The sequence below is a fragment of the Anomalospiza imberbis genome, chromosome 19 (assembly GCF_031753505.1).
Source record: "Anomalospiza imberbis isolate Cuckoo-Finch-1a 21T00152 chromosome 19, ASM3175350v1, whole genome shotgun sequence".
NCBI classification, from domain to species: domain Eukaryota; kingdom Metazoa; phylum Chordata; class Aves; order Passeriformes; family Viduidae; genus Anomalospiza; species Anomalospiza imberbis.
The window spans coordinates 10,309,610-10,337,463 of record NC_089699.1 but is presented as its reverse complement, the minus strand read 5'-3'; the positions used below and the strand labels follow the sequence as shown (position 1 = coordinate 10,337,463).

The 27,854-nt window shown below is 40.4% G+C and overlaps 1 protein-coding gene across 4 annotated transcripts; it reads right to left on the bottom strand.

Moving 5' to 3' along the window:
• Window positions 1-229: 229 nt before the first annotated feature.
• TOM1L1 (target of myb1 like 1 membrane trafficking protein) lies at window positions 230-26,728 on the bottom strand. Of its 4 annotated transcripts, XM_068209651.1 has the most exons (15): window positions 22,834-22,984; window positions 22,667-22,751; window positions 20,401-20,479; window positions 14,607-14,756; window positions 14,220-14,339; window positions 12,566-12,673; window positions 11,866-11,982; window positions 8,870-9,003; window positions 6,420-6,480; window positions 4,891-5,005; window positions 4,082-4,178; window positions 3,543-3,621; window positions 2,620-2,707; window positions 2,274-2,346; window positions 230-1,358 (listed from the first exon to the last, which is right to left on the bottom strand). In XM_068209651.1, exons 1-15 carry the CDS (start codon window positions 22,889-22,891, stop codon window positions 1,298-1,300), a joined length of 1,425 nt encoding a protein of 474 aa, XP_068065752.1. In that variant the 5' UTR covers window positions 22,892-22,984; the 3' UTR covers window positions 230-1,297. The 4 variants fall into 4 exon arrangements, with proteins under 4 accessions (XP_068065752.1, XP_068065755.1, XP_068065754.1 ...); XM_068209654.1 differs by lacking the exons at window positions 22,667-22,751; window positions 22,834-22,984 and adding an exon at window positions 26,646-26,728; XM_068209653.1 differs by lacking the exon at window positions 22,667-22,751 and having other exon boundaries at window positions 22,834-22,909.
• Window positions 26,729-27,854: the final 1,126 nt, after the last annotated feature.

Here is a 27,854-nt window from a genome sequence, read left to right as displayed (position 1 = left end):
CCAGACCACTGCAAATTTACAAGAAAAATGAGAGTAAAGCAACTCACCTTTTCACCTCAACTTACAAAACTCCCAGACTTCTTCAAGGTTGTGTTTTGGACAGAAGGAAGTTGTTCTAATGATCCTGCAGCAAACTGCACAGCTTCACACTAAAATACTTCCAATGCTACCTACATTTGTATTTCAGGGAATACACAAAGAGAGAAAAACTTGGAAGCAATGAGTTTACTTCTCAGTAAGCATTTGCTTTTATTTGGAATTTTATGCTACAAAAATTGCAAAAGCAGCTGAGAACTTCTCATCCTTAAACAGTTAATATAAGGAATGTTTAAAATGCAGTTATTTCACAAAAAATTAGCTTATCTGGTATGAACATGAACTAAGTTCTCAAATTTTGTATCAGCTATAAATTCAGAGAACTATACCTGTTAAAGTGCACAGTTTACATTCAGCATTAAAATAGATAAGGCACTTACTAAAAGATAAAACAGTTATTAACAGGATTAAACTACTTAATTAAAGTAAATGGGTAACTATTGCTCATCTGCATTGTAGATGATTAATTTTTCCTTCACCAGAACAATCTCTGCAGGGCAGGAATATTGAAAGAAACAATTGATCGCCCTCCAATATTTTACTGAGTAAATAAAAGCAGCAGCAACAACATAGGAACAAGCAGGTTTTTTTCCTGTTCTCTTAATTATTGATGACAACACTTTATGTCCCCACTTAGGTTCTTCCCAAGACAAAAATCCAACTATACTGTGGGTTTTTAGGAAGAAAATAATAAAGGAAAGTCTGTATTAAGGTTGTAGGAAAGTAACACTGCACATCTTCAGACATCTGTTAAGAGGCCAATTTTAGGGAAAAAAAAATTATATCTCAAAACCCCCTTATAGATTAACATGAAGATAATATTAACAGGGAGATGAACATTGTGGTGAGGCCAAAAAAACTGGATTCTGCAGTTTCTGTGAATGTAATGTGTCTTTTTTTCACTTGTACCAGGTGTCAAGTGTCACTTCATACACAGGTGAATTTGGAAGTCACATTTTACAGGCACCCAAAATACTTTAAAATAGCAATGCAAGTGACCTTGAAGAACACAGCTGAACATTTAGGACAAATTGTCAAGGTGTGGAGCCAAGTAACTCTTCAACTTGCACACAGCTTAGTACTCCAACACTAATTACTGTGTCAAAATGCAAAACCTCTTCTGTTATTCACTTGTAGTTACAGGAAGCACTGCACAGGACCAGCACTAGAGAGTGTTCAGGAAAGGATTCCACCTCCACGTTCAGTCTGTGTTCTTTTTAACTTCTGTCTTCAGCACAACATCAATTTCTTCATAAATAGCTCTGAAAGAGGACGAGTAGGGTGATTCCTACATCACATTTCATTTTGACAAATGGCACCAGGGAAATCCTGCCCAAAGTTTACAGTGTAGCTTCCCTTGCAGGATGCCCAGGTTTCCGTGGAAACAAAGATCCAACCCTGCTCTATCTAATTGTACATTTAATGAGGAACCTCTGCATACTGTCACTTTTGATCAAACAAGTTTGGGAACAGGACTGCAAAACACAAATGGCAAGTGCACCACTGTGCAATTACTGCATTAATTAATTAAAACAATGGAAGCTTTGTTGAGATTTCCTTACCTCAAAATACAGTGGCTCCTTAGAAATAAGTTTTGAATAGATAGCTCAATTTTTTTTTTTTTTTTTGCAATTTACTGTTAGAAAGGGGAATTCTGCCATCTGTTAGGTTTTGTATTAGTTTGCTGTCTCACTATTTTGGCCTTCTGGAGAGACACAGCATCCATTCCCTTTTGTAGTTTAAATTAAGGATTTTTTTTCATATGCAGTAGAAAAACACTATTTAAACACCACAATTGCTATGAGCAGGAATTCCTTTGGTTACCTTGTTCCAGAACTACCTGTGCTGAAGTTCAATCAGCTTCCTCCAGCAGGACCCTGACTATATTTCATTTACTTTCTATATCACTGGATAAGATTTCAGTAATTTTGATAGAGCATTACTCTTCCATTTTTACAGATGCAGTTAATGAGCACACTACAGTTTATTCCTTAATTGGGTATGCCAGAAATATTTGAAGAAAACATACAAAATGTAGCCACTGTCATTTACATCAGTGATGAAGCTGGTCAGTTAACTCAGCCTAAGTAGAGTGGTCTGTTTTTCCTCTCAGAAGAAAAAGCCATTTTCCCTTTGGTAACACAGAATTTTAAAATTCTATTTTAAAAGTTACTTACTCAGTGGGAGCCAAGGGATCGAATTCCATTATCTCATAGTAATGAGGTGACTGTGACTTGTTCTTTGATGGAGCTGAAGAATAAAGACAGACACATCCAGATTGAAATGAGAATGAAAAGCATGATTACTGCACGTTTTTTGTGTCTTCCTGAAAGTAGCACATTATCTGCTATGAATTCAGCTGCTTTACATGCTAAAATGGACAGATGTATAATAGAATCCATGCACAATATGACTTTGTCAATGTTTGTTGCTGTTCCTAGCCACTGGCAGCCATTATGTAAAGGCATTAAGTTCTAACAAGAAAAAGGAAGCATGAAAGAGGTGATTTGCAGTATTCATTACCTGCTGGTGATGGTCCATTTGATGGCATAGTCTGTCCAGCCTGCAGATTTATTGGGTTCAGAGGCACTGGGCTTAAAAGAGTTGTCAACTAAGGACATCAAGCAAAACAATACATAAACAGATTGTTCTATGAGAACTGGTTTGACCTAACTTACATAATTGCTGGCTTATCTTTAAACTCTCTGACTACTGCAGGTAAAATTCCAAGGCCAACAGTTAGCAACCCAATTAATCTTCATTCTCCACACAACCTTCAAAGTAACATTTAGTGTTCTATAGCACATGTGTATGATTTACTTCTGTGTGACTTGTTCCACCACACAGATTCAAACATTTGCTTTTATTTGCAGTTTAAAGTAAGGACTGTGCATATTTGTTTGGGAGCTGCTTCTCATCTTTTCTATTTCATACTGCCTTCATAACATTACCTCAAAGTCCCTTCAGGCTCTTTCCATTCCTTCTGTCATGGGTGTTTCTCTGCACCATGACATTTGTCCTGCACCGTACTTGGGGTTTAAGTGATTTTTTCGTGGGCTGTGTTTTTGTGGAGGCTTTAGGGTTTTTGGGGGCTTTTTGTAGGTTTGTTTTTAATATCTTATTTGAGATAGAAAGTACGCCAGAGTAACATCATGGCAACAGGAGGAGAGCTCAGCTTGCTTTGCATAGCAACAAATTAAATACAAATAATAAAGAGAAAGCTTTCTGCAAATTCCCCTGGGATTGTGCTGGACCCAAGGAAACAGGCTTCCACATTAGGATCTGTGGCAGCAAAAGAGGAAAGTTGACCTGGTTACCAAGTAGAATATTCCCTGAGGTATGGAGAAGGGCCACAGAAGAGACCTTTGCAGTTGGGGTAAATCCAGAAATTCTCATTTGACAGCTGCCAGACAAGAATGATCATCCCAAACGTAAGTACTACTCACATTGCTATATGTGTTCACATTGCTATATGTGTGTCCAGCTGGGCTGCTTAAACTATTGTTTTGTGCTTCAGCTGCAAATCTAGGAGAGAGCAATACATTGAATATAAGTAAGAAACTATCAAAACTGTTTATTCTGATTGTTCCATTATTTTTTTTTGGCTGGTCTGTCATTCCTGTGTGTCACAACTGAGAGCAGCATGGGCAGATGGACCAGTGTCCCATGCACAGGAATTATGAGGACACCTCCCCTGTCTTGAACTTTTTTCCTGACCTGTTTGATGTTTCTCCCTTTCCCTGCCAGAAGTCAGGTACATTTATGTCTATCTATGACAAAACAGGGATGCAGGCATAAGTGTATTTTGAACCCTCTCAAACAATGTCTAGCACAGAGGGAATTTTCACTTGTTTTACTGGACTAATATGTAAAAGTAGAAAATCTGTGTCCTCAGAGATTCCTATATTCATTAGATTAATTACAGAGCACTAATTCCCCTAAGGATCTGTTATCCATTCTTACTCCTTGATAAGAGACTACTCACAGGGACTGATGAGCTTTTGTAGGAGTTACTGAATCCAGCTGTGGGTAAATTGATGGATGAGACCTGGTTTTATCTTCAGGGTGTGCAGATAGGCCATCTGAAATTCAAAGTGATAATTAATTGTAATTTAAACATTATTATGCAAAAGTAGCTACTTGTACTTGGAACACTAAAAGAGTAAAGTTTTTGTTTGGAAGGCCTATACAGCCATCTGAAATGGACTGCTGTTTATCACAGGAAAGGCAAAGGTTTAATGACTCTGAAAAGTCTCAGATGCAAGGTATTTATCTCTATATTTAGAGCATCAGCAGAGATGATAGATACTACTTAAAACACTTGTTGCTATTTGTAAAGGATTAAAATGGAAATCTAGGGATTTATTCCCAAGGGCACATTCACACCTTTAGCTTTAGTACATGGACTTCCCTAAAGCGGGTAAAGAGGGGCTTCTGCAAATAGTAATTCAGGGAACTTGAAGCCAAGACTTTCCAACACTCCTGAAAAAACTCCTGTTTCTTCCTGCCAAATCTACAGAACAAGCAGCTACCAGAGTGTTTTACAGGCCTCACTGCAGTAGAAAACAGAGCATATTCTATTGCTCTCTATGTAAAAGGGGAGAAAAATTATTGTAAAAAAATTACAGGCCACCTTACAATATTGTTCCTATGGACACATTTCAATTCTCCTTTTAAGAAAATTTAAGGAACACTCTTAAAGTTAAGGAGTATCTTTTTTTTTCTTGATTCCTCCACTAAGCTCTAGTGGGTTTTAGGGAATCAGAGTGGAAGAGAACTTCCTTCACCACTTACTTCCTGAAGGAGACCCTGCAGGGTCCCTTTGCACCACTGCAGACACAGAAGATGGAGAATCTATGGAGAGGCCAAGGAGATCACTTGAGGGAGCAGATGGCTGTTTCCTGTACAGCTTAACATTTGAAAAAGAATAAGTTATGTGGGGCTTTTCCTAGTGTTTTGTTTTGGGTTTTTTTAAAAGAACTTGCACTGTTTTTTTAAGGAACTTGCATAGTTTTAAACAAACTGCTGTTTTCACAAAATACAAACTTTTAAAATCTTGATATTAAAAATTGGTAAGTATAAGAGAAGATCAGGACTCTGTGTGTGTGAAATGTAGCTAATGAAACAAAATATGCATTTCAGAAAAGATCAATTTCTAAAAATAAAGAAAACCAGTTCTGAAGTAGAAAATAGAAAGGACTCAATTCTATAAAGCCATTCTGAACTTGTTTAGATACAGGTTTGATATTTATTTTCTGATCAATCCTGTACAATTCTTTTCATGCTACTTACTTGTGTTAATGAGATTTGATATGTACTTAGGAGATTGATTTTTTCCCAGTCCCTTTTTGGATAGAAAAAAAAAATCAAAACCACAATAATGTTTCCTAGGACATAGAAATGAGCTCCCTTCCTTTCTCCTGTGAATGTGTTGGAACTAAAAACATAGCCAGCCAAAGGTTTAATAAAACCACATGCTTGAATCACACAGGTTTGGTAACATCAGATGAAAAATAAATAAATAAAAGATGATGCATTTTAAACTCATAGTCTGGTTAATAATATAAAAATGCACAGACTGCACCATTTGGATTATTAACTAACCCAACAGTGGATCCATCAAGGAAAACCATCCACCTACATAACCAGAATGTAGTAATAGTGGCTTTTCAAGGAAAACAAGACCATCTTCTACCTTTTTAAAATAATTGTCAGCAGTATTTCAGCATTCACAATGCATTTTCATGTGGAGTCCTAGATGTCTGCACAATTATGGCTTAGAAGAAGGTGAAACATGTGCAAAACTACTTAGGGCAATATAATTAACAACCATAATTATCAATCAATAAAGAACAGTCATTAAAAATTTGCTACAAGCCATTATTCACAATTCAGAAAAAGCTTTGACTCAGGAAAAAAATCAATAGAAGAAGTGAATTCTCAAAGTGCAGCAGTATTTCAGTCTCTAGATCATTAACAGTAAACAAATGAAAAGAAACTATAGTTTCTCATTTTTTGAATGGCAGATAATTGTGCTTAGCTGGAGAGGCAATAAATCAGCATTTGAATAAATCTCTCTCTCATTTTTCACACCCAAGCTTCCCTCTTACATTTGACATTATTTGCTACTTTAGTTGCATGAATTTGCATGAAATTCTGCAAGTGAGACTTTAAAAGAATCAGTAAGAGTAGTGCTACTCTGCTGTCTCCTGTACCTCTCAACTAGAGAATAAAATTCTGCATGTATCAGAAGTGTATTTTGCACAAGGAAGAGCAAAAGGAATGTTTGCAATCCTGCAGTTCAGGAGCTCATCCTTAATTACCTCCTCCCGCTCCCGCTGTATCCTCTGGTTCTCCAGGAAACGAACTCTGTTCCGTGAGAACCTGTTGAAGGTGCAGAGTTAAATGTTCATACTTACATTCCTGTGCTGTGCTTCAGAAGAATATGAAACCAGTTATAATCAACTTTTGATTCTCAAAAGACTCCAGAAGCACCAAACAAGCACTCCAGGTGCTGTCTTTAGGGCACTTGGCTTTATGGGCAATCTGACTTCCATTCCCATACCCATTCTGTGGTACTGGTGTCTCCTACACCAACACCAGCTGGTTTGTTCCTGGCCCCACGGTTGGAGACAGCCATCTGCTTGCTCCTAAACAAAACCAAGGCTTCTCTGACAGTGGTTTGTCTCTGTTCACACCAAGCAGGTAACTGTCAACATCCACTGTGCCAAAACCAACTCCTTCTGACCAGAACACTTCCTGGAAGCCTTGTGTCCTCAGAGCTCTGGGCATTTCCTCATGCCCTCCCAGGACAAACCATGCACCTGTTCTGGCACACAGCCCTCTCATTGGTGCAGACCTTTGCAATAATTTTTTTTTTTAAAATGGAAACAAACAAAAAAAATCTACCTGCATAAATATGTATATTCTAGGAGTGATAACTGGACCACTCACTACCGTGGGTCTAGAGCAGACCCACACAGGTGACACTGAGCATCTGGAAGGTCACTGTGTTTCAGGACCAGGAGCCTTGAGTTGTATGGACAGTTTATCCAACTGCATTTGCTATTCAGGGTCACTGTACTAGGGAGGCCTAGAAAAAGAGTACAGATGCATGAAGAAACAGCAGTAAAAAAACCTTTCCAACTGTAGAGTAGAAATCTGAAATCCAGAAAGAACCAAGAAGCTGCAGAGACACTAGAGGGAGGCACTGTTACACACATGAGCTTTGGTTGCACAGTTGAGATTGCTCTGGATTTAATTTGGATTCTACATTAATAATCAGAGACAGAAAAGGCAGTAGTCTCATCCTCCAACAACATGCACTGTGTGAAACAGATGCAGCCCATTAAAATTAGTTGGCCCTTTACACACCTCATTGTTCAGGGGGAAATCCAAAGGACAAATCTTATGCAGCACAAAATTAACCAGATACATTTTTATACTTATCCACTCTGAAGTGCAATGGATCTGCACTCAGGAAGACCTGTACCATACAAACCATAGCATTACATTACTAGAACACAGTACTTTTCTGTCCAAATTATCATTCTTTCCATCACCATGTCTTCAGTGAGGAATCTGTTGAATTATACCCACAAACTCCTTGCACAGTTTGAGGCTCCCAGCCTCACCAGTATTCATCACTTGTAACAAAAATGTGAGTCCACATCTGACTTCAGTGGATTTACACAAAAGCTGAATAAAATTCCTTTTTTTGCTTATTTAAAGGAAAAACCTCCTAAAGGAAGAAGTGAGCACACAGTTCTTTCAAGATAGCTGCTGTAAAATCCACCAATACTACAGTAGACAAGATTTAAGAGTAAATGAAAACTTAACATTGTCATGATTATGCCCAAAGTTTATGCCTGACACTTAGAAGAATTAGAGGTATTTTCAGTGCAGCACTCAGAAGAGGATTAATAAGAAAAGATGACAAAATTCTATAAATTTGCTGAATTTAATACAGAACAATTACACTTGATGCATAATGATTCCTTGAACACTTTTTAGCCATGGAAGAGATCAACTTCTTAAGATGGAAGGGTATCTCCTATTAAATCAGAACACTCTCCATAAGTATACTCATGTAATATTTTGGGGAACAACACTAGAATTTTAAGTTGAAAACTAATTTAGGTTTTGCCAGCACCCAGTCATGCTACCACTGCCATAACAGACAAATACCCAGGATGTCAACAGCAGCACTGCTGTGCTTTTATGTGTGAAAGAAAGAAACATTTTTTGCTGTAAAACAAGCAGAACAGTATGTTTCGATCCAGCTGAGAACAGCAAGCGACTCTCCTAAGCATACAATGAGGCAGAAGGCTGCTCTATGGCCAGTTCCTGCAGTAAAACTGTCAAAATTGCTTAGGAAGGAGGACAAGCATTCTTTTCTGGAAACACAGACACTTAACAGAGATAAGCACCAAAGGATTTGTAGCAGCTGTTGACAAATTCACTGGACTGTGCCAAAAAGGGATGTCAAATTCCAAATGATTTTTGTGTGCCTCCATCTGATTTGCTGCCCATGCTGTTAACTCACTTTACACCACTCTAATGTTTCCTAACTACTTTCCAGAACCATTTCTGAGGTGTTTAGGAGGCAGCAAATACATAATTTTCTCTTTTTGCAATTGTATTTCTTTTCTGAATTTTAGGATAAAATCTGTCTCCATGGGGAGCATCAGCAATAGGCATAGGGACCTTCGGTCCATTAAGTGTATTTATTCAGGCAGGATTCCAAATGTGAGGAGAGAGGCCCTGCACTTACCTTTCATGTCCCAGGAGGACATTATTCAGATCTTCATTTACTTGTATTAGTTCAACAATCACATCTTCATTCTCCACTGTCACCAACAATTCCATGATCCTCTCCTGCATCATCCGACAGGTCTTGTACAATTTCTGCCCGAGGCAAGGGAAGGAAAAAAAATTCAAAATCGTAAGTGTGGTCTCTCAGTGTGTGTGTTCTGGAGATGAATGATAAGATGCTCAAGCACTGTGGAATCACAGGAAAGATTCCTTAATTTACAGAGACCACTGAGGTACCAACCATTGCAAATAGAACAATGCCCATGTCCTTCTTGATCTCTGCAATGCAGGGTCACAACTCCCACCACCATATCAACTCCTACACAATCTCTACCTCTCGACCCACCTTCATTTCTAAAGATATATGTGTCTCTAAAGCGTAAATTACAAATTGCAAAATAACAGATACCCCTCTGGGTGATGTAGAGCCAATGTGATTTGATCCTGCTTGAAGCTGATTAAACTCAGCAGGATACTTGGACATAATCCTGTTCAATGTCTGCTTGAAGAAAAGACAATATTAGTCTAAAGGTCAGAAGTGCTCTGTGACAATCTCAAGCTCTGACTATTCGTTTAAGTGGGAAGTGTGTATAAACTTAATCTATGGATTTTTGAGAAATTAATGCAAACCTTAGAGAATCAGCAGATAGGAGAATTATGAAAGTTTATTAAGCAGAATGTTGCATTATTGCCTAGTGTAGTGGAAGCTAGTCTGTTTATATTACTCCCCTCTGCAGATTTTGCATGTTCAAAGAAACAAATTCTTTAGCAACAGGAACTTTACCTCAGCCAACATTTTTTCTCCTTCATACTACATTTGCAAATGCAGGCTGGCTTTGCTTAAAGAAACAAAAAAAAAAAAAAAGGAGGGGGGAAATGACTTTACTTGCACACTACTATTCAGAAATTGCTTTGATATTCTAAGTGATCTGATGTTTCCTCAAAAAAATACAATACTTCACATAAATCAATTATTTATTTAAAAAGAAATTTGTACCCCTTTGCTAAATCTGTATCAGGATTGCAGAGTGCTGTACTTTTCAGTACTGTAGCTTCACAATCCAGGATAAAACACACAAAACTGTGTTCACCCTAATGTCTGTAATTACATTTAAAATCTCCCCAACTTCACACTTCACTATGTGATCTGCATTTAAAAAAATGTGTATTTCTAAAGATTCCATTACACAAGCAGACTGGCAAGTGTCAATACTCAATAGAGAAGGAAATTGAGGTACTCATTTCAGGCATGGATTTGCCTGAAAACTGGAGTTTTACAGTAATGGAGAAGCAGCTGGAATAACAGTCAGCAGTGATTCCAATACATTTATGCTAATTCTTACCAGCTGCTGATCTGGACCCAAATGCCTGCACATCCATCCACTATTTGTTCATTATGTCTATTCACCATCCAGTACAAAAGTTCATTACTCTTTTTGGCTGATCCTGAACTATTCTTTAACTACAGTTATTGGCCAGCACATTATTTCCAGTGAAATATGGTATCTTAAGCCTTGTCCAAAACAGGGTGGGGAAAGAGAGGAGCCTGGCCACTAATGAAGATAAAGAACTGTAAACACTGATCAAGTTCACCTTGTTGCAGTTTTTATTGAGGGACTCCAGATAATCTGAAGTACTAAAATTCAATGTCTCCAACTCACTCAAAGTCTAAACAAGCAGTTCTTTTAATAAAGGGTTTTGTTCTGTGACAACAGAAGTCCAATCCAAGCAATCCAGGTAGTGCCACAAACAAAAAGAGAACATTAAGCATTGTTCAAGGAATAGGTTGGCTGTGCCTGATGTTTTACACCACTCCGTGCACAGGGGAAAAAGAACAGAAAGAACAACAGTGAAAGGAATGAGTTTTCATTCACTCTCTTACATATGGGAACTCCACACCCTGTCCTCAACCTTTTGCCAACAATTTTATTACTGGGAGTGTCAGTACGAATCCACTGGTTTACCGTGAGCAGCTGAATCCGTGCACCCACATACAGAAGTGCCACAGCAGGAGACAGGAAATAAAAGACAAACTTTTTCTGTTTCCCAACCTTGTAATGGACTGGACAGAGGTGGTCAAGAATAACTAACCAGCGTATTCTCAACAGCACCCATTAAGGGTTCGTTGCACAGGAGAATTTCTACACTGGGGAGGAGGAGCACACTCAAGGCTTGCAAAAATTAGATCAGTTTTTCAAAACAATTAATGCTGCAAAACTGTCAAAAATGCTTCCTCGATGTAGCAGTTTGGAGGTAAGGTTAGAAACAGAAGGATGTGGTAAAAGCTTTTTAAGTTCTCAGAGACAGCATGAAACCGAAAAGCTTCCATTAACATAGGTCACTATTGCAGTGCTGAAGTAATACTGTACTTTTAATTTCTAAACTGGAAAATACAGCAGAAGCACATAATATCACAGAAGGAGCATGTACAGGTTCACTGTCACATCACTGGACTATTGCAATACAATTCCTTCAGGCTACACTTAAAGAGAACATGAATTCCTCTGTAGCACAACAAGCTCCCAATCTTTGAGGTCACACACATAAAGCCAATGCCTCATATTCTTAACTGGCCCCCAGTCTCCCCCTAAGGGACTGGTGATAATAAAGAGAGCTCTGCAAACTCCAGGATGGATATGAGAGTGACACTGTGTCATCATCTGTTCTCCAGCTGGAATGTTCTCAGGGCTGTTTGACAGAACATGCTCAACAGAGAACGCTCCATTATGAAATTCCTTTGCAATTGGAATTCCCTAGAGCTTAAATTTGCATTGCAAGCTGTATTGTCCTTTCCTGACTATCGAGATGTCAAAGGGAAGGTGAAGAAAGAAAGCTGAGAAAAACTAGAGGTAGAAACCTGTTGTTGGGTTCCATTTGTCAATCTGAATCCAGATGTTATGATTTAAAAAGGAGCTATAACCAAACCAATAGCCCTATCAATGAATTATCACGTACCTGTAAAAGATTCATATCATCCGGATTTTCAGAGCCAGGAACATTTTCTTTCAATATTGATGACATGACTCTCACATTCATTTTTGCCATATCCAGCTCACTGTACAGTTTCCCAATCTGTTGGAATTCAACAGAAGAATATTGTGTAGGTGAACAGAGCAAGCAGATTAATTTTTACCTCTAGTACACACTTTCTTTCCCATTAGGTATGATATGCATTATTATTAATTAGCATTGTTTTACTCTAGTAACATACCATGGAAATGAATAGAATTAGTTCAGCTTTTAAATGTGCACTCAAACTAAGATCTGAGCCTGATAGCACTACTTGTTTTCCTTACAGTTAATCCCTCTCACTGATGTTACTGTTCCTCCTTTTAGCTACAGGGCAAGCAGGAATGCAAGAGAACTGTCCTTGCCTTCCTGCTTTTTATAATAACCCCTTCACACAAGCCTTATGTGAAATAAGTTTGGCTTTCTCGCTTATCTCTGAACAAGCTTTTATCAATTTGAATAAGAGCATTGTAAGATGTGACTAGAAATCCACACACTTCCAGTAGTAACTCCACAAACCCAGCAGGAACCCACAGCTACACCCTGTGCACTGGGGGTCCCTCCAGGGGCACCCAGGCTGCTCAAGCCACACATTCACAGCACATTTCAGGGGGACCCACCCTCCCCTAAACCTGCAGTGTTGCACCTGCTCTGGAGTCAGCAACAACGCTGGGCCTGTGGGAAGAGGCAGGAAGGAACGTTTGGCAGGACTGGCAGAGCATGGGGATGACTTTGCACAAGGCCGGGGTGAAATCTGTGAAAACACACAAAAAAACCCAGAACTTGGGTTGCACAAAATTGCAGCAGGCATCCTGCTGAGAGCGGAACATCTCTCAGACCACACAGCTGGGCAGGGGCTTCCTCATAATCAGTGCTCCCAAGGAATTTGTTGAATAAGTCCTATTTACAAAAATAAATCTAATAGCTATTTTGTAATGAAATAAGGCTTGGAAATCAAATATTTTTAGAAAGGGTTTGCAAATAAGTTCCATCACAGGATGAAGTGGGAATGGCTTAAGAACAGGCTAGCAAGGAATAATTAAGCCATCTAAGAGCAAAGAGTCTTTCCCAGAGTGCCACTGCAATTTTGCAATGAAGGACAATTTGGAACGTGATCACACTTGGAAGAAGCAGAAAGGCTGGAGGACTGAGTCTGGGTCTCCGCAGAAGGTAAAATACAAAAGCATCTTTGACTGAAAAGTAGAAACAGTCTGAGAGAGCTTCACCTGCATTGCATCTGAACTGACTGCTAAAAAAATTCAAATGTAAACCCCAGCCTGCACAATACACTACAAACCCCTCACTTCCTGGAGGCTAAGGTAAAAACTGTGTTCAGGTCTGCTAAGACAAACAGAAGGTTTGCCCCTGATTTTTACTGGCAAGTACATGAGGTAGACAAAATAATCTCTAATGCACTAGGTGAGGGAAAAAATTTATATCTATTGAGAGCATTCTTCACACAGCTTGTTCAATCAACCTTTAAATACACAGGCTTTTGTTCAATCAACCTTTAAATACACAGGCTTTTGCGCCCTCCGCTATTCAACCAGAAGATCAAACTCAGGATAAATCTGAATTATTCCTGTCTGCACTGATTATAGACATCAAACTCTGTAACTGCAAGATTCCATGCAGTGATGGATGGCTTTCACACTGCCCAAAGCTTTTGTGAAAATTAGTTTAAAAAAAAAGGAAATCTAGAAAGAATGGCATTAAACCATGTACTGTATTTCCAGCTGCTGTACAATGTTCAAACCATACTAATATTTAATGTCCTAGATGCCATACAATACTACCTATGACATAGGCTTAAATAACACTTACTGTGCAAAGCTGGAGAGATACACAGACAATCATATTTTCTTAGAGATTTCTACATCTCTCCATTTAATCTTAAAGATAGATGATGCTCATAATCTCAACAGTATGTGTTTTTGTGAAAATCTTACTCATTTTTGTTGAGGCTTTCAGAAGCTGACAAGTTTGGTGCACTAAGCACTCATTTAATTTGAAGTAAACAGCATGCACAGTTCTTTGAAAGTCTCAAGACAGGGATGCTTCATTTCTGAGAACATATCCATGAATCTGTACTAGAAAATGAAATAAACTACTATATAGGTCGGGTTTCTTTGTTGTTACCTTAGCTGTTATAACTGAAACTGATTCCTGCTCACGTGCTTTAGTAATTTGGTCATATTCTGCCGTGAAGCATTTAAATAAAAAAACCCAGATCAAACACGCCTTCTGTGTCCCATAAAATTAACACATCCCATTTCTGAAGTGTCCTTGTGTATCCTCACCTTAGATCCACCACTGCTAGTGTCAGAGGATGGAAACTCCACTCCCTTCTTCAGCAATTCTAGGTAAACTTCTTTTACTTCGCTCACATCCACCATCCCTTGAAAACCTCGTGCCCAAACCTGGTTTTGAAATATCAGGGACAGTAAGAGTCACAGAAACGTGCAGTCAGTGGGTCAGATAAATGCTTTAAAAACATGTGGTCCTAAAGAGAGGTCATTCCCTTCTTCCATTTTGGATAACTCCATTCAGTGCAACAGGAACCACAACAGCTCCGAAGTTAGGGTCTGCTTTCAGAAGAGGTTCCCAGGATTTAAACAGGTTGCACAATTAAACATTTACCACATGGCAGAGACACTGTAAACACTCACACTTTACTCCAGACTCACCATAATAAAGGTCAGGATTTTCTCCTGCATATCAATGGGCAGGTTGTATCTTGGGTTCAACAGTTTCACCAGCTTCTCTTTGCAGAAATCCTTCTTCACAACTAAAGACTGGAATCTTGGGCCACAGTTCTCCATACACATCTCAAGCAGCTGCACACACAAAAAACCTTTGATTACACGAATAACAGGGGGGAAAAACCCACAGCTTGACAGCTTTTTTTTTTTCCTTTTTGTTTAACTTGTTTCAAGGAGTTAGAGGGAAGAGTAGGAATGGATATGAACAGATAACTGCTTACTAGTATGCCTAATGTGGTCACTTCAGGGAAACAGCAGCTCCCTGTGTGCTCTGTTATACCTGCACAGTCCAAAGAAGCTGTGCCAGCCACAGTGACACTATTTTTAACAGAGAAGCATGGTCACACTTGTTTCTATGTCACAGCACTTACTGAACACATGGTACCTTAACAGCAAGAAATCTGCCCATATCTTTAAAAAATTACTTGTGCAGGTTCATCAATTGAAATTCACTGCCTAGCACATAGGTACCCTGGGCTGACAGATTCTGAAGAGCTCTGCAAGAGAAGAAAATCAGATTACTAAATGCCTGTCCTCTAATCTGCCCTGTAAGTGAGAGACTAACGATAAAATAGGAAAGAACAAATTCACCAACTTGGAGCACAATTTCTCCACGCGTTTCAAAGGTTACACTGATTTGAATCAGATGAGCTGAAATGTTCCAATTCTCAGATTCATCTTCAAGAGGGAAGTCTACTTCCAAAACCATGCTTCAAACGCTTAGAGCACGATCCCTGCAAGCACTGTGCCTGCCCTATCAAACACAGCAGGATGTGGTAAGGACATAATACTTCTCCTTGTACATCTGGAGGTGGCTGATTACAATTCTCATTTTGCAGAAGAGATGTCAAAAGCTGCCATTACATCCCAGTCACCTGGGACTTGACAGGAAACTGAGATCAATCAGATTACGTGCAGAATCAGGAACAGAACTCATCTTGCCTGGCCCAAATCTGAAAATGGATGATGACCCACACAGGGAAAGATTGTCATTCTTGTGTTTCTTTCTCTTCAATTGTAGCTTCCTTTTCCCTCCCAATATAAGATGGAAGATAGAAAGGTGAAAGCAAAGGGCTGACATTAACAAAAGGCTGCAAAATTTCATGGGTTTTGAGACAAAACTTCCCCTGAATCATGTCACAGACAGAACATATTCTCAAAAGGATACATGTATTTAAAGAGATGATATTGTGATCTTGATAAAAGTAGGTTAAGTATACTTTCCTATTCAGGGCAGACTACATTTGACTAAGTGAAATCATTTTAGTAACTAATTTTTTAGCCCCAAAACTCAGGGATTTTTCTCCCAGTGTAATCAGGAACTTACAGAACAGGTTGAAGACCGGAAGAAAATATATTACCAAAACTAAAACAGGGTAGAACAAAGAGACACTGACAGACTGCTGTGCAAAAAGCTAACTGAAAGATAATTACAAAAACATCTTGGCTCAAAACATTACTTTTCATAGAGAGTACATGAAACATATGCTAATAAGCCAAGTCATTTGCCTGTGCAGTACTTCAAAGATGCTTTGTGTAAAATATTTTCAACCCAGTGCATGGGAAACTTGTTATACTACTCCCTATTATTAATTCCCTACTTAGGGGACTGAGTATTTACCCACTGAATGAAAGTACTGAACTAATGGTCTGGATCCTCCACTCAATTATGCCAGCCCAGCCCACTCACTCAGGGTAAAACTAAGCTGATATAAGAAAAAGAAGAATTTGACTCAATTATTTTTAACTGGACTATTCATGAACAAGCCACTTTCATGATAATAACACCTTTCATTAGAATTTCAATATGGGTATTTATCGTGCAAATAGGATTTCATAGTCCCAAGCACTTCCACTGGAAGGAAAAGATCCAAGCTGGCCAAGCCAACCACTGCTCTACACAGCACAATGGAAACTCAACAGAAACATGTTTTAATAACAAAACTGGCAAATTAACTTTCAATCAAACCATTACACTTTCTGTCAACTTTCTCCTAGGATGTGAGAAGTGTTGGAATTGACAGAGCTGCTGTGCTCCAAGATAACTGATCCCAGAGATCTGCACTCAGCAAAAGATGCAGACTGTGTAATCCAAGGCTTCTGGTTACAGGACTGAATCACAGAACTAAAATGATAAAAGGCATCTACAGAGAGGTGAAGCTAAACTGTGAAGCAGAAACCAAAAATGGGAGAAGTTGGTGAGTATAACAGAAAGTCAGCTATGCTCCTTCTCAACAGAGACCTCAGATTTCAGGACTCACTGCACATCTAAAGCAGCCAGGTTTGGTCCATAAAGCTGAGCAATGGGTGCAGCTTGTGAGGGACACTTCTCAGAGCCAAGGTGGCTGCAAGAAAACCCAGATGAACAGCTTGCTTCTTCACATTTCTGACTCAAGGGGAACAAGCCATTAATCCATCTCCAGGATTACACTCCACTGAACACATCCTGATGCCTGCCCAGCTGAGGTTTGGAACTGCAATATGTTCTTTCCAAGGCCAGCATTTAAACCAGACTGGTCTGAGCAGCTCTTTCAGCTGCTACTCACCAATTACAGTGCAGGGGCTGGGTACACTTGATCAAGGTTCAGCATTTCAAAAACACTGAATTTTCAGAAGTCTTGAATTTTTCAGATTTCACATTGCAAACACTGAGATTTGGATTTCTTTTGCTCCCACTTGATGTCCTCTTCTTCTTTGTCAGCATATACCATTAAGTATAACAAAAATAGAGTAGCACTTTTTAAATTGAGGAGCTGGAGGACTCACTCATGCTTTTGTTTTTTAGATCCTTTGCTTTGTGAAATGCTAATTTAACAAACTAAAATCTGAAGGCCACATGTGCCATGCTAATTTTTTTCTGCATCAGAAAAATTACACATGATTAAAAGGAAAAGTGGAAATATTCTCAGGAAAAAATACCTGTCAAAATTTAATTCTAGGCAATTATAGAATGGCTTATGTTGGAAGTGACCTTCAAGATCAACTAGTTCCAATTCCCCTGCCATTCACTAGATCAGGTTGCTAAGAGCCCGATCCAACCAGGACTTGAACATTTCCAGGGATGGGGCATCCACAATTTCCCTGGGAAAATTACTTCCTTTAAGATATTTTCCAACAATGTAATACAGAGGTGAAACAGTAATTTAATCTTAAATTTCTGCCCACTGCTTTGAATGCAGAAGTGAGAGGGATACATTCAATAAACAATTTCCCCATGTGCTGTTCAGTTCCTGAGAGCTTACAGGGACTGGAACTGGGGCGCTGCAGCAAACAAAGCTTTACAAAACCAAGGGAGCTCTGTGCAGGTGACTGAAGAGCTGTCTCAGTTCTCATTACATAAACAGAATTTATGTGTCTAAAGTCTACCAGCAATAAAAAGTCACGTAATACACACACAGTCTGTTGGATTCCTGCCTGAAAGCTCCAATCCTCTTCACTCTGATTGCACAACCTCCAGTGCCAGCCCTGATCTCTCGGTCTTGTCAAAGACTGGGCATGAGGCAATTCCATGGCCTGACACAAACACCTCCATCCACGTGACTTCACAGGAACTTCAGCAGCTCAGAGCACCTGAAGCCAAGCCATAGCCAGCACATTATCCAGCTGGCACTCAGCCTTCTTCCTCCAAGTAAATAAAGCATCACCCAAGAGCGAGGAGAAGGAACACACTGTTGAGATTTAACACATCCCAGTAACAGACTCAGGGCTAATGTGCAGTTGAGCTGCTTCCATGAAGATTTCCAAACTTTCAGGGATTGAAAATTATTTATTTTTTTCCATTTGCAATTAATTGCTGTTGTCATCTAAGCATTTCAAAATGGAAAACAGGAAAAATTACATTAAGGCAATTAAGAAGATAAAAACAGAACATACAGCACATAGGAAGAGTGATGTGGGAAAGGTAAAAGCCACACATGGCCAGCAATGAGGTCATCAAAGGAAAGACTTTACACGTGCTAAAATTATGGCAGTTCTGGTAAAAAAAAAAAAAAAAAACAAAAAAAGAAAAAGGAAAAAAGCCAGAGGCAGAAAGAGAGGCAAAGTATAGAAGATCTTATGCAAGAACTAAAAGTAGAAAGAGAAAGAGTTAGAGGAAAGGCTGGAACTTATTTAAATTTAAAGGAAAAAGGAAAAAAGATTAAGGAATACAGGGATAAGAACTCTGCAAACAGAAAACAGCAGCTGGGCCAAGAGGATGTGACTGCCTGGCAGGTGAGTTACAGGTGTGTATGGGAGTGGGTGAGGACAGAGAAAGGGGCTGGTACAGGACAGGAATTGTACTCCCAGCTGAACCTGCTGCATGCTCCATCTGCAATACAATGAGCTTCCAGGTCAGTGTGATAAAAATTCTTCCTTGGATAGACCTGGAACAAGATCTTTCTCCCACTTTTACATACTCAAAAGCTAAGCTGTAGTGTCACTTTGGGTATATCTGCACTGTAAATACTCAAGGAACAGCTCCCAAACCTAAACCCTGGGTCAGATAATCACAGCAGGACCTCGCTGCACAAGGGCTGCAGGAGACACATCTGATACAGGGATTGCAGGTACAGTGCAAAGCCAGTGCTCCCATTATGTAAACACACAGAACACACAAAAATGTGACTCATGAGACAGTGGAGGAGGAAGCCAGGGAAGAAGTGCGGAAATGGAGTGAGCTGAAGGTCTATATTGCCATGTTTAACACATGTCTGCATCTCTTACTTGTCGTGAGACACTTGGGCAATTGCTAAGCAACCTACAATTTGGCACTATCCATCACTGATCTTCTTTAATCACTTCTCAGCACATCTTGATATAGGTTATGATTTTGCACAACAAATACCAAACCCATGAGTAATAGTACTCAAAGTGATGCAGATAGGCCTATAAAACCTCAAAAAAGGAAAAGGTGAAGAAAATACTTTTAGCCAATTAACAAAAAACTAAAATCCTCAAGAACTTAAAATATAAAAGATATAACTCAGTAGCACTACTGGTAGCCAAGAGTAATTCAAATCAGAAATGCAGGACTTAAGACAGTATTAGAACTTCCTGCATTAACATACTCCAGTAAATCTTAAATTGACTGAAATCACAACAGCTCCCCAAACCCTGGGGGCAGTGCAGGAACACTGTCAGATTCTAGAGACCACATGTCAAGTGAAGATATTCCCAGACACTCCAACCTTTAGCCATAACATCTGGGTTTCACACAGCTCACGCTGCCGTTTGCTCCCTTACTTAACCACCATGGTTACATTTTCCTTCAAGTTTATCATTTATATGTGATAACATTTCCTTTTACCAAGCACGTATCACACATTCCACTAGTGCTGCACACTGTGCTTAGTTTGACTAAGATCAGCACCACAAGGTGAGTAATAGAATGGTCAAATGCAGCTTTTATGTAATATCCTAACCTCTGTGTCTTTCACAAACAGGTGGGGCTCTCACAGGACAGTTGCTGGAGCAAATAAGAACTATCCTACTTTTACACAGAACAGGTTACCTCCCCACCCATCCCCACAACCCCCCTTGCCACCAGAATTTGCATCAACCACGAGTCCATGGAATGCCAGCAAACCATCTGATCTGCACTGTGGCAGTGCTGTACACACAAACAACAAAGACTGAAAACATCCTGGAGAGTTGTGTCAGGGATAATTTGCATGCCACCTTATCGTTTAGACTGTTTGCCTTCTTAGTGTCTAATTAATATAAATATAGCTGTACTTACAGACAAGGTAAGCCTGATCTCCATGTGGTTACAGTTTTTTGAAAGCTTCTTCTTCAGTGCTTTAACTGCATCTTTAGGTCTGTGACAAGAAATGAAAGAGGAAAAGTTACCAGTGAAATTTTCTAGTTCATAACTTCATCCAAGAACCAAAAATATCAGCCTGAGATACAAGACCAAATCCACACCATGTTTACACCCACATAAAACCAGAGCAATTGCCCAATTGATTTCAGCAAAATCTCTTCGGCACTGAAGTAGAGCAACAAAGCAGTGATTCAGGTTTGTTACTGCAGACTGTGCATTACTCCAGAGACTTGTGCAGAGAGATGAAGTTATTCTCCTCTGCAAAGTCTGCTCCAAAATGATATTTTCCACTGTTGTAGAATAGAATTACTTATCTAGCTTTTATTGCCATGAAAGGACACATCAATTGCCAGATGTAGCAAGAGTTGACTGACAGTTTTCCTGTATGATGCAATTAGAAAATATTCTCCTGGGAGTGCTGTCAGGAGTAGGGGTGTCATGGGTAACTTCCAATCTTGTAATTGCAGGATGCACTTAACTCATCTGAGTAACTAACATGGATGCATGGACAACCCACTCCCCACTCCAGCCCAGAGATAGGGGCATTTCTAACCCAGCCATTTTCATTTCTATATATACACCCCATATCTTTTAAATATCTGTGTAGGAGGAAAAGGGTGGAAGATGGTATCGAGGTTATCACATGTGGGAAGCAGTTTTGCCTCATTAATATGGACTACCTATAGTGTACAATTATTAGGGCCAGCCCAACACTCATGATCAACATAAACAAGATGTCCTAACGTCTCTTTAGGATCTCTCCAGAATCTAAGATGGAGCAATAGGCCCAAATACAGTGTTTCACTAAAAAAAAAAAAAAAAAGTAATCTTTGTTGAAAACATTTCAAAGTCAATGAAATTAAGTGGGTGTTTACCATTACTACATCTCTTTGTTTGAGGTGCTATACTTCATGAGAAAAAAGAAAAAGAATAGGAGACATGTCTCTATTTTTCTTAATCATATGTCATACCCAGGCATATCAGTAGAGCATCAAGTGATAGATGGAGGCACAGGAGTGGAGAAGTTTCCCTTGCAGAGAGCTGTACTACAATCCCACTCCTACTTGCTTCCCTTACTGAAGCATCTGGAAATGCTCTGGTCAGGGGCTGGATATTGCATTAAAACAACCATTTGCCTAATTAGATGCAGCAGCTCTGCTGCTCCTACTCTCCTGTTACAGACTGTGACTAGTGTGGCTGCCTAGGAGGAAGTTACAATGAGCTCCTCTGCAAGCCTAAGCTGTGCACAAAAGGAAACAGTTTATTTAAAAAAGGCTCAGTTGCATGGAAACTTTACATACAAACTAACACTGAGGGTCAAAGCGTGCTGTTGCTTATGGCAATAACCAGAAGGAAGTCATTATTACTGGCATTCCAAGCACTAAGAACCACGGGTGAGCGCATGGAATCCAAAACAAGGAGAGGAAAGAAAAGTTGATACAGAAAAAAAGACACCTGTGCAGAAAGTAAGCATACCTCATTGTTCTGGAGAAAACTCTTTAGCTAGCGTTAAAACATGCCACTGCTAGAATGAGTTCGCGCAAGGCAATGCTGAAGCAGATCCTACACGAGAACAAGTTTCCTTTTCCCCCCTCTAACAGGTGGAAACAAGGAAGTTCAGAGCAGCAAGTGGCTGAGCAAGCCTGGATGTGGCCGTCCGGTGCAAGAGACCAGCTCAGTCCTGGGAGCACACCTGGATGGGATGGAGCCCACGGCACAGGATCCCAGCCCGCGCTTCCCCCCGGCTGCGGCACAGCCTGGCAGAGACACTGCACGGTGGGGAGCTCGAAGGCAAAAAGCCAAGAGTTTTAAATAGTGTTGTAGACACCCAAGTGCTCAAAGCCTTTTTCCAGGTGGGTTTGCAGAGCACAGGGATAGCCCTTCAGCCTGACGAGCAGCACGGCTTGTACAAAACACGTCAGACTCAGATAAGAAATCTTCGTCACCAGTTTCTCTAGCGTGTGTCTGTGGGGAAGAACCTCCGAGCCCAATCCGTAAAAGCCCCGATGGCCCCGCGACAAGCAAAGCTTTTGCTTGGGAACCGAAGCCATCTGCTCCCTGCGCTATTTCGTTTCGGGTCACTTCACATCAGCGTCCTACGCCGGCTGATGGATGTCGCCCTGCCCTCGAGCGACGCCGGTGCCACCTCCGCGCCCCGCAGCCCCCCGGCCCGCTCGCTCACCCCTCCTCCGTGGCGTTGATCACGTCGCAGATGTGCATGAACTGTCCCCACTCCTCCGTCTGCAGCGACCCGAGCGTGGCCCGCTCTGAAAGGCCAAGGGGAGCCGAGGGTCAGCGCCCGGCGGGGACAGAGGGGGCGGCGCGGGGGCACCGCTCGAGGCTACTCACCGACCAGGCTGCCCACGGCGGTGCCGAACGGGTCCCTCGGAGCCTTCCCGAAAGCCATGGCCGCTACCGGCAGCGTCCCGCGGGCTCTGCGGGGCGGCAGCCCCGGCCCCGCCGCCGGATCCGGCCGCTCCCTCCCGCCCCGCCGGGCGCTCCCTTCCTGCGCTCGGGCGGGGCCGGCTCCAGGTGCTGCCGCGGCCCCTCGAACCTGATCCCGGCACCGCCCCGCCCCGCGGGGTCGGGTCCCATCCAGGCTCCCAGCCGGGCATCCCCTGACATAGGGCTCTCCCCGACACCCGTCAGGCACAGCTTTTCCTCGGGAACCGAAGCTATCTTTCGGGTCGCTTCACATCAGCACCCTACGCCGGCTGCTCGATGTCGCCCTGCCCTCGGGCGACGCCGGTGCCAACTCCGCGCCCCTCACCCCGGCCCGGACCTAAAGCACCCCCTGACCTTCCCGGGTCACGCAGCCACGGGCTCATTTTCCTGCCCCGTGGCCAGTATTTAACCTGCGAGCCCCGCGCTCATAGGCAGCGGTGGCTCAGCCGTCTCCCAGATGGGATTTCACAACTGACTCCACGAGGAACTTGGCGTTTCGTGAGGCGAAGCTCAGGAACACACTCAGAGCCCCTTCTGCTGCTGGTACCACGCTGCACCCCATGTGCAGACACAGTTCAAACCTCTGCACCCACCGCTACGCAGCCCCCGGGGCTGCCCCTGCAGCCTCCCTACAGGTGCTTGCAAACCCCCGCGTTCTTTTCTGATCCGCACATTTAAAAAGAATACAAGCAAAGATCTCAGAGAAACGGGTAAAATTTCCAGCGGTGCATCCAAGTCACATTCATAAAGTCATCCTCTTTGCGTTCTGCAGGAACCACTAACACGCTCCTCCTGCAACACACACCTGTCCACATGTGGGACTTTCTTGCTACAATTACTGTCAATGACTTCCATCGTGTCGCTCCATCACAAGCCTATCTCACACCTGTACAATACTTGGGAACGAACGATGAATGAAAATTAAGATCTCAGCTGTAATTTTTGTTGGCTGAGAGTTGTAATTATTCCAGTATCAAACGTACACGGAATCATATTAACTAGCCTTTGAGTAGAGCTTAATGAGTCATACAGTCAAGACACGACGTAAGCAAATAAATTATTTGCCTGACATTAGAATTTAATGGATTAACAAAGCTCTATTTGCACTACGAGAGTTTTCTTAGGAGGAACTCACTTTCTTTTGTAGATTGTGCAACTCTGTGGCCCCATCTACTGGATGGTTTTAACGCGAATGCAGGAGAAAACCACATTTTTTTGTGTACTTGGAAGTATCTCTATGAAAAACAAGTTATCAAAGAACTCTTAGGCAAATTGCTCATGTACCATGAATGCAGGAATTTTTTTCTTACTCAGTCTGTAGTAAGTGGGTGGAATCCATCATGCAGCCCAGCGAGGCTCCATTTGAGACTGTTCTAATGAACACATCTCAATTTTCCACACTTCTGTTATCCTGTTATTTGGCTAAAAGCCAAAACACCAACTGTCAAAACAGGAATCCATTTATTTTTAATTGCAGAATTTTGAAAGACATCCTCTAAACTTAGGTGTTTCATTCATTTGCTCTTTAACACTGGAACTGCAATGAGGGCCTATTTAAATTAGCCCTTGTTAAACCTGCAACACGAGTCAGATCTTGTTTCAAAGAGCATATTTTATTGAGCTAATCAGGGGAAAAAAATTCCAGTAAAGCATTTTTTCATTGGAATTTACTGATTAAAGCTATTCATTGAAATCAGCTTTTGGTATAGATCTGTGAACTCCTAGTGGGCTGCAGATTCTGCTTGAAACAAAACCTCTCTGGCTCTTCAGCCTTCTCAGGCCTGGAATCCTCAGAATTCACGAGGCAGTGGTCAAAGAGTCCCTGGAGAGCCCCAGTGCACTTCTTACAATTTTACTACTATTGAAGAGATACTATTACATTTAATTATTACTATTAATGCATATTTTCTGCCTCTTGCAAGCACATAGTGTTATAAAAAGAAAGAAGGAAGAGGTTAAATAACTTCTCTTTGCAAAATGTTTTGAAACAAAAGTGTTGAGTGGCATAGCTTCTGTCTGTCTCAGCTCAGCAAACATGTGTTATACCAACATAAGCAGGATTGTCAATGTGATTTCATTTGTACAAGAGATTTTGATGATGTTATATCAATTACAAAAAAAAAAAAAAATCCCAAATTGCTATAGCTATGCAGAGATTGTTTCTAAATTTAGTTTTGCTGGATTTACATTTCAGAGTTTTATCTCATTAATTATTTTAAAAATCACATCTTTACCTTATTTAGGTTTCAGTCCTATTTTCAAAGAATCACATACATGTACAGAGGACATTGAGTGAAATACTTAAACAGCTGTCACTCATAAACTGCTCTATGGTATTGACCTGTACCTGCTTTTATTTGTTATATGAAATTTAAAAGCCATTGCAATGATTTTTTGGTTTAGTTTAAAAATGAGGGATTCTTAAAAGGTCCTTATTCATCAGACATTAAGTGAGGAGCTGCAAAGTATTCTCTCCTCCATCTCCCAAGGGCTGTATTTACTCTCTCTGCCTTCACCAGAAGCCTATTTTAGTATGACTCTTCCTTGTTATGCAGTATAAGAGATGCAGTCGGTGGGATTCTCACTGTGGCTCATTAGACCAGATGCTGGTTATAGCCTGTGCTGGGAGCTTTACTTGAACAAACAGCTCCAGGGTTAAATCAGATCCCTTCTGCATCATCTCCATAGATAACAGCAAACCTAATCAGGAGCTATTTGGGCAAATTAAATTAATGTTTGGGACCCAGTTGCACTAAGAATACAGAGCTGCCCCCAAATATCTATTTAAATAATTACTATTAAAAAAAAAAAAAAAAAGCAATGTCCAAATGCTGTTATGTCAGCAGCACATTTAATTTGCCTGTGTAGAAAAGGAACAAATCTGGCAGTGCCAGAGAGAGGGAGAGGCCTGCAGAGGGCAAGCTTGGTCAAGGAATCTCCTCATTTTTCATGCAGCAGCTACTTGAAGTGAAGGGTGGCTTAGGAAAATTCCCTCTCAGCCATATTGGTTTTTCTCTTTTACTGAGCTTCAGATACAGCTCGTTAGCATTGCAATGCTCTCTTGCAATTTGAAAGAATTGAAAAAAAAACCAAAAAACCTCAGTAAATGCAATGCCAAGCAATCAAAAGGTAGGAGAGGGTCAGGGAGGTGGCATTTTTGTGGATGAGAGAGGTTTTCTCACACATGACTGCTGCATTTCCTGGATCACATGCCCTAAGCAGCTCTCACTGCCCTGACCACTGCCCTGGGACTTTCAGGTGAAGTTAGACAAATCTGTATTTCTCCCATTCCTAAAACACTGAGAATTTCCGATGTTTTTTTTTCTTTAATAATACACTACAGGAGTCTCAGCTAATTCAAAATTAAAATCACGTCTACCTTGTTTTACATCAGGCTGAGGCTAGAATCTTGCAGAAAATAAGTATAAATAAGTATTTTACATCTATTCAGGGGTTTATTTTTCTGGTTTTTATTTGTTTGTTGTCGCGGGGTTGTGTTTCTTTGGGATTGTGGTTTTTTTGATGGGTTTTTTATTGTTGTTCAGTTGGTTTTGGATTTTTTTTCCCCAAGATATTATTACCTCCCTCTGGGATTTTACCCTCACCATGTGGTGTTAATCCAAAAACTTTCCTCTCCTCCCCTTCAGGAAACCACTCTCCTTTTCCCTGGATCAAAGCTGGAGATAAATGTTCTGTTGTATATTCAGGAAACTTACCTAAGCCTTTTCTGAAGTTCACCTTCTCAGAGACAAAGATGCATCATCCAGTTCCCTGAGCTTCTTTCCAGAGGTCTGTTTTTCTCTACTGGATTCTAGATTTATAAAGAAATTATGAGATTATTATTATACTGCAGAATATGGTGACTCTTGACATAAGTTTTCTGTAGGGTAAATATTACATATATCTTATCCACTGGAAGGTAGAATCCTCAGCTTGACTATCACAGGAAAACTCACAAAGAAAGAAAGACTCCCTTAATCTTAAATTACAGCAATTGTAGATAATTTTCTCATTAATAGAATGCAACTGCTATATATATATATATGTGTGTGTGTATATATATATCTATATATATATAATGCTGCATAAAAACAAGCTCAAAATTGAAAATTAGGTATGAACTTGATAATTCAGATTTTTTGCAAACTAACATATGAGAAGTTGGGAACTTTTCTATCATCAAAGGAAAGTGGCAAATAAGTGGTTCTTACTTAAGCTAACAATAAAGAATGCATGAATTAACCAAACATCTCTCTGCATTAGAGGCTACCTGAAGAAGTTTATTTTGTGGGAGATCCTTCAGGAATTTGGACAGTTGTAAACCACACTTGCCCAATTAAATCAGGAATGCTTTTTGAGTTACGTGGTACTGGTGCATAGCAGGACACTGAGGTTACACATAGTACACACTGCTATGTGCTACAAGTTTAGTTTAGTTTTGTTTTCAAATCATTTAAGTTCATGATAAAAATTTCTTGTATCTCACTCTGAGGTGCAATATAAATTTCTCTGCCTTCCACAAGCAAGCGTGAAAAAACTTAATTTGTGCACTTTTTAAAATTAAAAATCTACTTGATAAATGAGGTCTTCAGATTGATGTTTTCATCTCTAAGTGTGCTGAAATGCAATAAAACTAGAAATAATTTTGTCTGTTGTTCCAAAACAAATCAGCCAATCTCCAAATCCTTACATCTCGAATGTGTGGTACAAGAACTTGAGCTACAGGAATCAACAAGCATCAAACCCGAATCAAGCTGATCTTTTCAGTACCAGGAACAATCTTGATTAGTTGGGCACCATTGCAGTTATCAGCATGGAAATCAATCCTGGAAGAAACTCACATCCTCAATCACTGCCCATTAGCAGCAGGTATGGCCTTTACCAAGGAGTTCATTTTTCTCTTTGTGACACTCCCACTGCCACCT